Below are 14,379 nucleotides of genomic sequence, written 5' to 3' on the forward strand. Positions count from 1 at the left end.
TTACATCACTGGAGGGTGACCCAACACATCCGAGGTCCATAACACTAATGTAGTAGAAACTGGGAGACCAACTAGCAGTATTTATGTATTTGCCAGCAAATAAAGCCATTGGATCTTTGCAAAACAAGCTTCTCCAAGTATAACTTTGCATAAATTCCATGTATGCTTAAATGCAAATTAGCAGGATTACACATAAAATGCTATATTCAACTTATCGTTCAAGTTTATTTTTTTCAGCATTGAACATAAAACACGTACACAAGTACTGACAATTGGCGATTTTTGCCTAAAAACCATTTCCTGCATGGTCAGGATGGTGGCTTCAGTCCAGGAAGCCCTTCTACCCAACATCCTGGAAATAACATCATGCAGACGAGGTTCAAGTCCCATGCATAAACAAAAGAATGATGGGTATGGAGGGTCAGTTTGGGGGTGGGTGCAGCCAATGTAATTTCCCTTGGGATCCATGAAGTATGATTGTAGTTGCACCAATTCCTTTTCGGTACAGAAATTTCGGTAGTATTTTCTATGTTGTAAACCCTCCAGTTAGTCTGGTTAAATACTTCAGCATGACAATATTGCCAAGCTAATCCAAAACGTCACTGAACCCAGGAAGAGGGAGTTTTTGCTCTACAAAATCTGTGGCCATATTTGGGGGAAAAAGGTCAATCCTTTTCCTCGTTCATGTGCAATGCATACACTGATTTCAAGGTCACCCTCTCTTCCATGAAACATCCAGCCTGACTTCTTGTGGTGTAAAAACTGCTCTGGTGGGGGGAGATGGCACATGCAGTCATACGACAAACTGACAGTGGGCTACTGCTCCCTTAAGTGTTTACCGGGATTAGCCTCCAAAGGTTACCGCTCCGTTACAGCTTCCAAGCCGCAGTCAGGCCAGAATGCCTGAAAGTGGCTTCCTTCCACTTTCTGCCTCCCATGCCCTTTACCACACAGTACAAGTGGGTGCAACAAGTTAAACATGCTGGAGTCACCAAGCTCCACCCCAACCCCCTCCACACACCCATCTTTTTCTTTAAAACATACCATTTATTGCAAAATACCTGCTGGTATTACTTGGGGAAGTAATTTTAATTGATTGACCTAAAGGTTTAGCTCTTTCGGAAACAGAACTTTAAAGGCACTAATGAAAATGTGCAGTTACGCGTGAGCCAATGTGTCACTACCCAGGGCAAAGGTTCATAAGGAGACACAAGCAAAGGCTGGTTCAGTCAGTTTAAGACTTAAGGGCTGACTTTTATTTAAACATAACATTTTAAGGAGAGAGTAAGATGCACCCAGATTCACAGTGATGTAATTATTTGGTCAAACTGGTTCTAGATGAGGACTGGGACCAGTGGGGAATGGCTTCTGGGAGACAATTGATGGCCCCCCCGCCATCAGCGGCCCTCTCTGCCATTCGCCTGGACAGAACCAGAATAAGCCAGTAATCCAGTGCGGAATAAGCAAGAGAGAAAACCCGCTTTCCCCATTGCTTTTACCCACTGCCATTAAAAACCCTGCAAAAGGAAATTTCTATTGTAAAACAGAGCAAATGTGAATGCATGAATGCATCTTCATGTCCAACAGGAAATTTGCAGTGGAGAATATGGCCGCAAAAAAGCCAACGCAACTTTTTAAACAAAACAGCAAGATTATGTACAAGAAAGGCGTAAAGAAAATGAAAGCAAGGGGAAAAAAGATTGCCATAAAAGCAAATAAAAGTGGGATTAAAGTGTGACTGTACATTCCTATTTAGCATACACTACGTACTGCGCGATGCACGCATGCAAACTCCAGGGAGATGACGGCATTGTTTCAATGTCCTCCATGTGTGCGCTCGGCGTGACGGCTCTAAGACAAATTTTCCACCTGGCTTTAAAAATATATATAATTTAAACTGCCGCAAAAAAAAAAAAAAAAAACCCAAAACACACAAAGGCATCTGATGATTTGGTTTTAAGGCGGGGGCTATGTTGGAGGAGCCCTCAAAGAGCCCCCCGCTCAAGTCCAGCGATCCGCATCCACCAGACCGCCTCATCCGTGCTCCTCGGTGCCGAAAGTGGGCCACCCCAGGCCTCCTGGGTCTCCCCGTTCACTATTTCAAGCGCTCGATGAGTTCCTGCGTGAGGCCCAGGTTCAGCAGCTGCATGGGTGGCAGCAGGGCCAGCTGAGGGAAGCTCCGCAGTAGCTGTTCCCAGCAGAGCTCCAGCAGGCTGGGCACCACCAGCCAGATTCTGAAAAGGGAGCCAGTGCGCTTGTTCTCGTGGATGTTCACCACGCCGCCATGGATGTACATGCAGCCCGCCTGGGAAGAGAGAGAAATGAGACAGGACCCACTCTAGGCTCTGACTGTTTCATAGGCCTGCACAGTCATAGCATTTAGTGACTGTCCACTGATCCCTGGGTAATATTATGGCCTCAGATACACAATGAAATACTCTGGTCAGTCAGGTCAGGTCGGGAGCATGCATTGGTACAGCACATTGCCACACCCACCACACAACAAAACACCTCAGGATCCCAGTTGGGGGACGTGGTCCAGTCCCACCCTCTGGAAATTGCTGACAATCTGCTGCAGCCAGGTGTTAGACGGCAGACGGACAAGCACGAGGATGGACGGGCGGACAGAGGGGCAGACTGGCAGGAGGACAAGCACGGGGTTGGACGGGCGGACAGAGGGGCAGACGGACAAGCACGGGGTTGGACGGGAGGACAGAGGGGCAGACTGGCAGACGGACAAGCACGAGGATGGACGGGCAGACAGAGAGGCAGACGGACAAGCACGAGGATGGACGGGCGGACGGGAGGACAGAGGGGCAGACTGGCAGACGGACAAGCACGAGGATGAACGGGCGGACAGAGAGGCAGACGGACAAGCACGAGGTTGGACGGGAGGACAGAGGGGCAGACTGGCAGACGGACAAGCACGAGGATGGACGGGCGGACAGAGAGGCAGACGGACAAGCACGAGGTTGGACGGGAGGACAGAGGGGCAGACTGGCAGACGGACAAGCACGAGGATGGACGGGCGGACAGAGAGGCAGACGGACAAGCACGGGGTTGGACGGGAGGACAGAGGGGCAGACGGACAAGCACGAGGATGGACGGGCGGACAGAGGGGCAGACGGACAAGCACGAGGATGGACGGGCGGACAGAGAGGCAGACGGACAAGCACGAGGATGGACGGGCGGACAGAGAGGCAGACGGACAAGCACGAGGATGGACGGGCGGACAGAGAGGCAGACGGACAAGCACGAGGATGGACGGGCGGACAGAGAGGCAGACGGACAAGCACGAGGATGGACGGGCGGACAGAGAGGCAGACGGACAAGCACGAGGATGGACGGGCGGACAGAGAGGCAGACGGACAAGCACGAGGATGGACGGGCGGACAGAGAGGCAGACGGACAAGCACGAGGATGGACGGGCGGACAGAGAGGCAGACGGACAAGCACGAGGATGGACGGGAGGACAGAGAGGCAAACAGGCAGACGGACAAGCACGAGGATGGACGGGCGGACGGGAGGACAGAGGGGCAGACAGGTAGGCGGACAAGCACGAGGCAGACAGGTAGGCGGACAAGCACGAGGATGGACGGGCGGACAGAGAGGCAGACAGGTAGGAGGACAAGCACGAGGATGGACGGGCGGACAGAGAGGCAGACAGGTAGGAGGACAAGCACGAGGATGGACGGGCGGACAGAGAGGCAGACAGGTAGGAGGACAAGCACGAGGATGGACGGGCGGACAGAGGCAGACAGGTAGGAGGACAAGCACGAGGATGGACGGGCGGACAGAGAGGCAGACAGGTAGGCGGACAAGCACGAGGATGGACGGGAGGACAGAGGCAGACAGGTAGGAGGACAAGCACGAGGATGGACGGGCGGACAGAGGCGCAGACAGGCAGGCGGACAACCACGAGGATGGACGGGCGGACAGAGGCAGACGAACAAGCACGAGGATGGACGGGAGGACAGAGAGGGAGACGGACAAACGGGCAGGTGGGCAGCACTGACCGGGGTCACAGCAGCGCAGTGGAAGTAGGCTGGCTCGGGCATCACCGCGGGCAGCCGTGTCCACTGGAACGTTTGCAGGCTGATCTTCCACAGGTCGGCTAGGATCACCTCCCCGTTGTAACCACCACACACATATACATCTGCAGGGATGGGAGCAGCGATCATCACACAAAGGAAGATGCAGGCAGAATCTGAACTGGGGACCCCGAAGGGGCACTTTCTACGGGAATGAGCTGTGTGCCCCACCCAGAGAGAGACACAGAAGCTTAACATTTCCATTTTACAGACAAAAGAAGCTCACCGCTCTTAATCTGTACACAGCTGTGGCACCGTCTCGCAGCTGGGAACCCTGCGAAAATCACAGCACCGAACAGTCACCTTTCAAGGAGCCCAACACACCTGCTCATCTGTGCAATATGCTCCTTCCCCAAGTAAGCAGACCCACCCTGCGTTTGCTTCCATTTCTGTTCTACTGTCCAGGTTTAGACCGAGTCAAAGAATCCATGACTAACCTATTTTTTCATGCGGCCTCGTGGTGATCTCCTCCCACGAGTTTGTCTCTAGGTTGTATGCGTGTATCTGAGAAGTAAACAGAAGAGAGCAAAACATTAACTTACCAGTAGCCACAATGAGTTTTTCCATTTAAAATCTACATCTGGCATTTATTTGTATCTCCAGCTGCCCTGAAATGCAGGTCCTACTCAGCAGGTATCACCGCCTCCCGGGAGGCTCTCACATGGGACTGCTCACGGTACCTTGTCTAAAGGGTAGGAGGTCCAGGAGGTGCCCCCGCCCAGGATGTAAATCCGCTGGCCATCGTGTGCGATTTCATGCCTGTACCTGAGAAAGAGGCATTGACTGGTTAGGACAAAACTCGGCGCAGCAAAAGAATCATCCAATTCATTAGGGTTCTTACGGGAAAACTGAGTGAAGGTGAGACAGAAGAGATTTGCTGCCCAGCAGCATAACAGAAATAAACCCCAGCTCTTTAGTCAACCCTCCCCAAAGCAATTGGCAAATAATCAGAAAATGTATCACCTGCAATGTACTATACAAGTCAACCAGAAGCATGGCAGGTCAAGATAAAATGTGTATAATTTAGTTAATTCAGATGCCAAGGTGCTTCTAGCACTGACTGCTCACTGTTGCCTGGGCTCAGCGGCTCAGCTCCAGCCCAGATGTTCCATCCTTTGGACACTAGGATGCAGGAGGTTCTTGCATGGGAAATGTTTTATACGTATCTACACACTTTATGCTCCTTTGCTGCTGTATGCAAATGAGCATCCCCCTGGAATCAATAAACGACCTTCCACTTTTGTTCCTTAACTCATATATCCCACAGTCTCAGAAATCTGAATACATCTGAATAAAACATGAGCCAGAATTGTATCTCGAGTCTGTGATGTAAAGAATGGTGACAGGATTGTTCCTTGGGACCACCCACATTATTACGTTTAATTATTAAGTCTTTCTTCTCTTCACCAAACTTGTTCTAAAGAAGAGAAGCTTAGGAGAGTTATACACGTGTTAAACGAGGAGGTCACCTCTCCTCTGGGAGGTCATCGGGAGGGTTGGTGGGCTTCAGGTGGGTCCACTCGCGGGTGGTGAGGTCCAGCCGGTGCAGGTCTGTGCTGTAGACGTAACCTGTGGTTCCTCCAAACACGTACAGGTAGCCGTTGATGATGACCATCGCCTTAAGGATGATAGAGAGCTCTGCTTAAACGCCAAGGCACCCACCATACAGGGCAGAGAGAGAGAGATCGCCTGCCTTCTGCTGATCAGCAGCCAGGAGCTCAGCCAGCACATCATTCATACTCGCAGTTCTAATGACACATTAATGTGCTAGTAAAGAGCAGAGATATGGGTCCAGCCATTAATGTGGACTAATGTTCAGCTGGCGGGGCGAGAGCACTGCCTCTCACCTGTCCGTAAATCCGGTTGGGCTTTTTCCCGCGGCAGTTCAGCAGCGACCACCGCTTGTACTTCACGTTGCAGACATGCACATCGTTGCCGTTGTTCTCCCCAAACGGGATCCCAGTGCCGCCAAACACCAGAAGGTTGTTTCCGTGCAGAACAGCTAAATGCCAGCAAGCAGATTTCAGTGCCGTTTCAGTTTAATTCAGCTGCACACTTCGAAACAGGAGGTTTAAAAAGAGGCCCAAATTTTTTAAAACTTACTACATTTAAAAACTCCAACCAAGTCAGCAATTTTCACAACACAAAATGCAAAACCCCCCTTTCGCGTAGCATATCCAACAGAAACCAGATTTACCAGTACAGTAAAATGTCATATGGAACCTCAGTATGGGATGTGCCAGATCTACTTAACATCCTCATGATGTAAATCCAGACATCTGAAATACCATGTTCCTCATAATCTGCATGTGTATCTATTCATTAGATATCAACCCAAAGCTAAAAGAAAAAGTGTCAGAATATGAGCCAATCTATCGGCAACTGCTCACCTGACATAGATGCCAGCTCTGTGGGCATGTGGCCCTCCGTGCGGATCTGCTGCCAGGAACCGCTGGCAAAGTGATACCGCCAGAGCTCCCGGAACAGCGGGTAGTCCTCGTTCTCCGAGCCGCCCGACTCATCGTAATCCGGGTTGTACCCACCAAACACGTAGAGGCTTGAGTTATCTGCCACGCAGCGGTGTCCGCTCCGGGCAGGGGGGGTGCGGTGTCCTGTTGATATGGACAAGGAGGGATCATTAAAACAACGCAGATAATGCCCCATCCTGACACCTCGAAAAGCAAAATTTCCACCAGTAATGAACTGATAGCCAGCCAGTCCAAGAAGTTCACATGATCTGGCTCGTGGAGAGCTTCAGTCCTCACTGTCTATAAACATGTTCTTCACCTTCTTTACCACCTTGGTACTCAAGGCAGATGCAGCAAAATTCATTCAGTAATTTCAATGAGAAATCCTCTGCACCACAAGGTCAGCTGAAAGAAAACACTGGATCAAGCTATAAAAACCTAGAAGGTCATCATGGGCAAAAACGTTTCCCATTTCCCAGAGTGCCCTGCAAAAGTAGTTTATCGTTACCACTTCCACACCAATACTTTTGAACACAGTTTGCCATTTTCAGTTAGGAGCGGTGAGCAAGGACGTTCAGCCTAAAGCACACCACCATTTCAACACTGTTCCATTCAACTTTCTGAAGCTGTGTAAAGTTTGGTTCTTTCAGTAATTCACAAATCAATCACTGATCGGATATATAAACTGATATACAGTAAAACCTCGGATTGTGAGCATAATTCGTTCCAGAAACGTGCTTCTAATCCAAAGCACTCGTATATCAAAGCGAATTTTCCCCATTACAAATAATGGAAACTCAAATAATCCTTTCTACAACCCAAAAATATTCATATAAAAATGATTAATACAAAATATTAAGTAAAAATACGTAAAACAAATTAACTTGCACTTTACCTTTGAAAAAAATCATGTATGGTGTGAGGGAGACGAGAGAGAGAAGAGGGTTATTTTGTAGGACGACTATAACGGAATCACTGCTATTTGTTGACTCACTGGAATCTTTCTTTGGGTGACTAACAAGGAACCTATCCAATGACAGCCGATTTTGCCTCCTTTCCGATTTCGTGGAAATGTGGACATTGCATTATCGTTATATAGATACATCGCTTGCACTGCTACACTCTTATTCGGGTGGTGCTTTTCTACTAAATTCTGACTACACGAGTGAGGCACGCCGACTGAGACCTAGCATGGGAGATGATTACCCACAATCCCGCAGCGAGAGAGAGCGAAAAGATCCATCGGCTCAGTTGCGATTATGTGACACTAGGCAGACAAAGCATATACTTATAGTACTCGATAAACGAGTGAGGTCTTGCAATACAGGTTAAAATGTACAAATTTTTTTTTACAAATCTTACAAAACACTCGCAATCCGAGGTTTGACTGTACTTACCTTGACTCACAAAACAGCCCATTTTTTAATCCTTGTTCATTTCAAGCTCTTGCTAAATGTTTTCACATTTGTGCACAGACAGTAAATAAAAAAGAATTTCTTTATGCTACAATTACACGGCACTAATTGCAAACAATCATACTGACAAACAGGAGCTTCATTCACCAAAACCGGAACTATAAGGAATCTCTTTTGGTGCAGGTGGTGATATGATGTAAGCAATTACTATGCAACTGGATACCAGGGACATAATTCAAAGGTGCTAAAAAAACAGCAGCCACTTTCAGAAGGCAAAAGGAAGTAGATGTCAGCCCACTGACTACAAAAAAGCAAAAGATCTGTGCCAAATTTCAATGAGTATTAAGGTATGATGAACCAGTTGTCATATTTAAAATTCCCCGTTTATCAACACTGATACCAAACTTGTATCCAACAAGTTTCAATAAATGTATTTTTTTAAATGGGTAATTCTGAAAATCTGTGTCTTACAATAGGATTACCAAGGGAGATATTGTCATATTCTACCAAAGGAGAGTGTTTAGTTAAATGGTTAAACAGTGTTTTCACTCAAAGCAGCTGAGATTTTGACCATCTACAGAGGTGGAAAAATTTGGTTCACATAAAACATTAAACAGGTTAAACAGCTCCAGAAAACATAGTAACAGTGAAGGCTTTGTTTCATCCATATCCTTAAGGACAATTCTACCTCCTTTGTAACAGTGCAAAAACCGATTTACATCAGAAAAGAACTTTGACGGTTCACCCAACTTTGTCATGTCTTTAGTCCCAAGCACCATCATTTCCAGTACAATCTGTGCTGGTCAAAAGCCGAAAGCCAGACTCCCCCAGACTGAGGTCTTGCATGACAACACAGGCCAATGAAATGAAACACTGGGCAGAGGGACAGGCAGGGAGACACTACAGGACGTCATCATTCACCCCAGAGACAGTCACCTGGATAGACATGATCCCCAGCAGTGGTCAGAGCACCCAGCATGATGAAGAGCGACTGGGCACCACAGAAAGAGAAAGCAGAGCCTCAAACCCAAGTGGGGGGTACAGGGCAGGGAGGGGTGTGGTTAGAGACAGAGCTTCTTACAGTTCTGCATCTGCTTTCGCAGGACATGGAGGCTCTGAACAGATGAGCTTCATTCTATAGAGCTGGTGGTGGCGTATCGCAGCTGGCTCATTACCCACCTTCTCTCAAAAACCTGTTAGGGATCCGCAGGCTGGGACAAGAGTGGATGAAGATGCGGCGAGCCTGCAGCCAGCGGACTCTCTTCTTAGAGCCTGTCACCACAACCACCAGCAATGAGTCAGTCACACAGACAGCGCAAGACAATGGAGAGAGAAAAACAAAGGGGCACGTGCTACCCAGAACTGCAGATCTCTACACAGCTGTCAACCTCTGGTGAATGTCAGATGGAACAAATGCAGACACAGGGGGCAACGGTAACCATGTGAAAGGAAATGTCATTTGAAATGTGAAATTAGTGATGCACCAATAAGGGAATTTCCGGCCAATACCGACAGCCGATCATTTTCAAAAGTGACACCAAGTATTTTAAAAAAGTATTCCAAAATTATGAAAAAGTTTTTTTTTTTGTATATTGTTTGGCAAGAAAACAACTCTAGCATACAACAGTCATAGAGGACTATATTTTATAACTGTATACATCTTGTATATTTATAACATTTATAACAGAGAAGGGCTGATCATCAAGTGTGATAACCTCCAAATTTTCCAGATAACACCTTTTGATTTCATACTGCCCGCAATGAATTTTCTTTTGTTAAACACTTGCTTTACGGACGGACTAGTGTTATTCGGCAGAACTGCAGCCTTCTTTACCAGAACTGATTTTTTCAGAAACTCCATTTCTCGCCTTAAAATGAACAAATCGTAATTCTTGTGTTGAAATTATTATTACATTCTCTACATAAAATTTTAAGCAGAGCAATGTTTGCAAAATGCATTTCTAACTTGGAATGGGCTGATCCACATTTTTTTCTAGTTTCGATCCGATTCTTATACACAACTGCTGATACCGATAAGAACTTGCACTTCATTGCAATCGCAGCCCCGGGTGTTTTCCAAGCCATAGCGAGTGCGCAAACAGCCTAAGCTAGCAACTCTCAAATCATCCATTGCTTTTTCCATTTCCATATTACTTGCAATGTCTCACACAATTTAGTGCACTTTGTTTAGTGGAATTTTCCAGTAAACGCTACTTCTACCTCTCAAAACTGTTTTTATTCATCCATCCATCCATTTTCCAAACTGCTTATCCTACTGGGTCGCGGGGGGGTCCGGAGCCTATCCCGGAAGCAATGGGCACGAGGCAGGGAACAACCCAGGATAGGGGGCCAGCCCATCGCAGGGCACATTCACAAACCATTCACTCACACATTAACACCTACAGGCAATTTAGCAACTCCAATTAGCCTCAGCATATTTTTGGACTGTGGTGGGAAACCGGAGTACCCGGCGGAAACCCCACGACGACATGGGGAGAACATGCAAACTCCACACACATGTAACCCAGGCGGAGACTCGAACCCGGGTCCCAGAGGTGTGAGGCAACAGTGCTAACCACTGCACCACATTATACACATGACTATGAATATTTATAAACCAATCCCATTACCCAAACCACTTATCCTACTGGGTCGCGGGGAGTCTGGAGCAACCCAGAACGGGGGGCCAACCCATTGCTGGGCAGACTTCAGCTATAAAAATTTTTATTTATATGGTCTTTCTATATCGTGGATTTTCACCTAGCGCAGAAGGGTCTGGAACGTAACTAACGTTTAGGCGGGGGATCACTAATGTAGTGATTAGCATAGCCAGCACGTGTGTGTTTAGGCCACTTAAAAAAAAAAAAAAATTGGTTCTCATCCTTTTTTTTTGGAGGGGGTGGGTAGGGGGGGAGGGATTTTTTTGCACCACCATGCCACCCCCACTTTGGTTTTATAAACATTGTAACAATCGATGTACCAGTTGCTGTCACAAACATAAAATACTTCCAGATCGTCACCCTCTTATCTGATGTTTTTATGCTGACATGGATTGGTCAGATATAGCCGATACCAAATCTGTCAAAAAGGTCTGGATCGGCACCGACAGCACTTCGAATATCGGATCGGTGCACCTATTTCTAACGTTTTTACCTATGTTAAAATGATTCCACATAGCATGTTTCTGTCCATTTAGTATGTGGGTGTACAAAGCAATATGGGTCACCATTTTAAAGGAAATTATCGGCGGTAAATATCGGTTCATTTTTAACCATCGGCCGATTGTTGCAGTATCAGCCAATACAGATAGCTGGCCCATACAATAGGGGAATCTCCATTTAAAATCATGGCCCTTAGATTGTCAATAGGTACCTGGGAAAGAGAGACATGAAATCATCAATCAGCTCTTAAAAAAAAAAATCATACAACATTTCCAGCCCTCTGTACTGATAATTACAACAAAGACTTCATATATTTTGAAAAAAAGGTTTGTACAATAGATTACAATACACAGTTTAATGAAGAATGCTTCCTTTTAAGTGACGGATTGTGCATGCAGGCCTTGTACCTTGAAGTTCACGGCTCAGAATACAGGGAGCACAATTGTTTTCCTCATCTGCTTAACTGCAACTGCTTAAAAACTAAAGGTTCAGCTGTAGAAACCATTAAAAAGACCTGTAGCCTGTGAGAATATACAGCACCATGAGCCAAGCAGCTTCATGTCAAGAGCCCTTAGTATTGTTCCAAGACGACAAACCAAAAGCTAATGCACCACCTTCTCCACCATGCAATGATACAGAAATGTAAGTATTTGTAGCTGCAGACAAGCTAACTGCACAGAACTGGCATGAGTGCATAGGGGGGACACCTCAGCAGAGACAAGTCATGTAGCTTTCGACAGCACATCAGCCAAACCGGATAAATGGTTACACTGGAATTTAACTGTGAAGATCCCTCAGGAGGAACCACTTCACTGCAAATTTAGCAACAAAAATTCAGTGTAAAGGTCACAGGAAACACTTCAGATGAAACATTTCTAGCAACTATCAGAAGTAAGGTTACATCCCTGTGAGAATACCATCATTGTAAGTCTACATACAACAGTCTAGAGAACGGGCCCAATGAGTCACGCTTTCACATGAACTTCATGCTTTTTGCCAGTCGTTTATTAAATGACAGACTGAGTTAGATGAACATACCTTCAGGAGAAGATAATTCATAACCTTAGGATCCAAAGAGGTTCTGCCTTAAGAACACCACAAGCATATGCAAGTAGCACATGCTTACTTGTACATGTACTTAGACAGGCCCTGTATGTCCTGGTGCAGCCAGCATTTTCCAAGGAAGACATTTCTTCCTAACAACATTGCCTTGTCAAACACTCAAAAAACAGGTACATCATCAGATGCGCCAATATTTAGAAGCAACAGTTCCAGGCAGGTGAAGAATAAACATTGAATAAAAAGGTCAGTCGATACCACGCTAATAAAATTATTAAACATATCTATATATAGTGTTACTGGACCTTCAACAAATGCTGGAAAAGAAATCATAAGATTATATGCAATAACGTCATTCTGTTCCGAATTATGACAAAGCCCAGAATGTGTCAAACTGTTCAGATCAGCAGTTAGTACTGTATAATGGTGTCATAACCTCAAAAATCGCCAGCCAAAAACAAGATATGCCTTAAGGGTCCGAGGAGGAAATTCTGTCTAAATTGTGAATATTGCATGAATGTCTAACTGATGATGCGCAACTACGAGCATAATGGGTGAATGGCGTAGGATCAGGCCGACTGGACAGCCCCGCCAGGCCGGCGCTGCACGGCCCGTCCTAAGCGCTTCCCGGCTCTCCGAGAACCAAGGTCACGGCCGAGCAAAGAGCGCTGGCCTGGGAAACGCTCTTTGCGGGGAGAAAACGCGCCATCTCCCGCCACAGCGCGTAAGAAAACCTGTAACAGCGAACCTGATCGAGCCACAGCAGAAAAGTACCATTTTACCGCTGATATAACCGGCAGGCAGGAAGATAAGGCAGCGATACCTGTTCGCAGCTCCTAGAACAGCAGCAATGGCCACAGGGACGGCAAACAAGGCCGGTGGACTTTAATACTGACTATTCAGAGTAGCGGGTTAAAAACAAACCAAGTTCGGTTCTAAATGAGCCAACCGTATTAACGCATTCATATGGTCCAGTCAGAACAGCAGGTAATGGGGACCAGGCTGCAGAGATGTAGCACTTCGCCACCGCCGGTACGGGTAACGCACCCGGGAAGAGGCAGGTTTGCTTCGCTGACTACCTGCTATCCGATCACTTTCATTAGCCGGCTAAGCCTGTTAGCACCCGCCGGTTACCCAAGCGGCGAGCCGACTGACGAGCAAAGCCTAATTGAGCCGGTTCAGCCGTCTAGCGGACGGTATAGGCGCCGTGGGGACTGCCGGCCGGCTGGCCGGCGTTCGCACTGACCTGCCGCCCGGAAAGGAGGCCGCCCTGACAGCTTCTCGAACCTGTTCAGCTGCTCGGCGCCGTCAGCGGCTGACATCTTCCCCGCCGAACGCCGCGGACGGGCGGAATTAAATGCCGGAAAAACACAAACACAGGCGCACACACCCCTCCGACCCGCTTTTTTCACATCCCCGAAGCTGCATCAAAACAAGTCGGCCGCCCCTACCGGCGAAAGGGGCGGCGAATCTGCGTGGGCCTTAAATACGGCGGACGAATGGCCGAGGCCGACGTTGAGACTGAGGATGCGGGGCGGGGAGGAGGAGGCGGCCCGCCGGGGAGGAAGGGGGTTACCGGCCGGGTGTGGTGGCAGAGTGTATCGAGATCCTCATACTGTACGATGATTCAATGTTCAAAGTGCTTGATTCATACATTCATGTTTATTGGGGTTCACTTGTTTTAATTTAAATAAGAGCAATGAAGCGGACTGATTTTTTCAAAGATCCCCAGCTCCTTGGCAATTTAAACAAAGATAGATTTAGACCAGTTAAACTAATCACAAACAACCATTAATTGTACATATACTGATGTTCCATATTTGTTTAATGGCATATGTGTCATTAAATCGACGTTAATTAAACTGTAGCTAAAGTAACACATATTTTAGTTCAATTCTGTTTTATTTGTATAGCCCATTTCCACGTCATGACATTGTCTGAAAACGCTTTACATTATCCCTGCCTGGAGCCCCCCACTGAGCAGGTCAGTGGCAAGGAAACACTCCCTGGAAGGAACCGGACTCAAAAGGGGAGCCCATCCGCCAGAGCCGGCAAGGGAAGTCAAATGAACAAAATATAACAAAATCCTAATTTATACAGCCCAAATTTTAAGATTCGAGTTTAAATTCGGAGGGCAGGCATTTATGACACATTAGCACCACACAACTAAATTAGCATGCATACT

General features: G+C 47.1%; 1 protein-coding gene and 1 long non-coding RNA gene across 3 annotated transcripts; one reads left to right on the plus strand and one right to left on the minus strand.

The window, feature by feature from the left end:
• Positions 1-1,233: 1,233 nt before the first annotated feature.
• Positions 1,234-13,720, minus strand: klhdc10 (kelch domain containing 10). 2 transcript variants are annotated; one of them, XM_049008381.1, is made up of 10 exons: positions 13,441-13,720; positions 9,154-9,246; positions 6,482-6,703; positions 5,939-6,093; positions 5,561-5,709; positions 4,772-4,856; positions 4,529-4,595; positions 4,318-4,365; positions 4,017-4,156; positions 1,234-2,305 (listed from the first exon to the last, which is right to left on the minus strand). In XM_049008381.1, the coding sequence occupies exons 1-10, from the start codon at positions 13,514-13,516 to the stop codon at positions 2,096-2,098; spliced, it is 1,245 nt and encodes a 414-aa protein (XP_048864338.1). In that variant the 5' UTR covers positions 13,517-13,720; the 3' UTR covers positions 1,234-2,095. The 2 variants fall into 2 exon arrangements, with proteins under 2 accessions (XP_048864338.1, XP_048864346.1); XM_049008389.1 differs by lacking the exon at positions 9,154-9,246.
• On the plus strand, positions 2,895-3,889 carry LOC125738923 (uncharacterized). Its single transcript, XR_007396932.1, has 3 exons — positions 2,895-2,971; positions 3,591-3,715; positions 3,762-3,889. It is a non-coding gene; the product is annotated as an uncharacterized LOC125738923 (long non-coding RNA).
• Positions 13,721-14,379: the final 659 nt, after the last annotated feature.

This window comes from Brienomyrus brachyistius, chromosome 1 (assembly GCF_023856365.1).
Source record: "Brienomyrus brachyistius isolate T26 chromosome 1, BBRACH_0.4, whole genome shotgun sequence".
In the NCBI taxonomy this organism is placed as follows: domain Eukaryota; kingdom Metazoa; phylum Chordata; class Actinopteri; order Osteoglossiformes; family Mormyridae; genus Brienomyrus; species Brienomyrus brachyistius.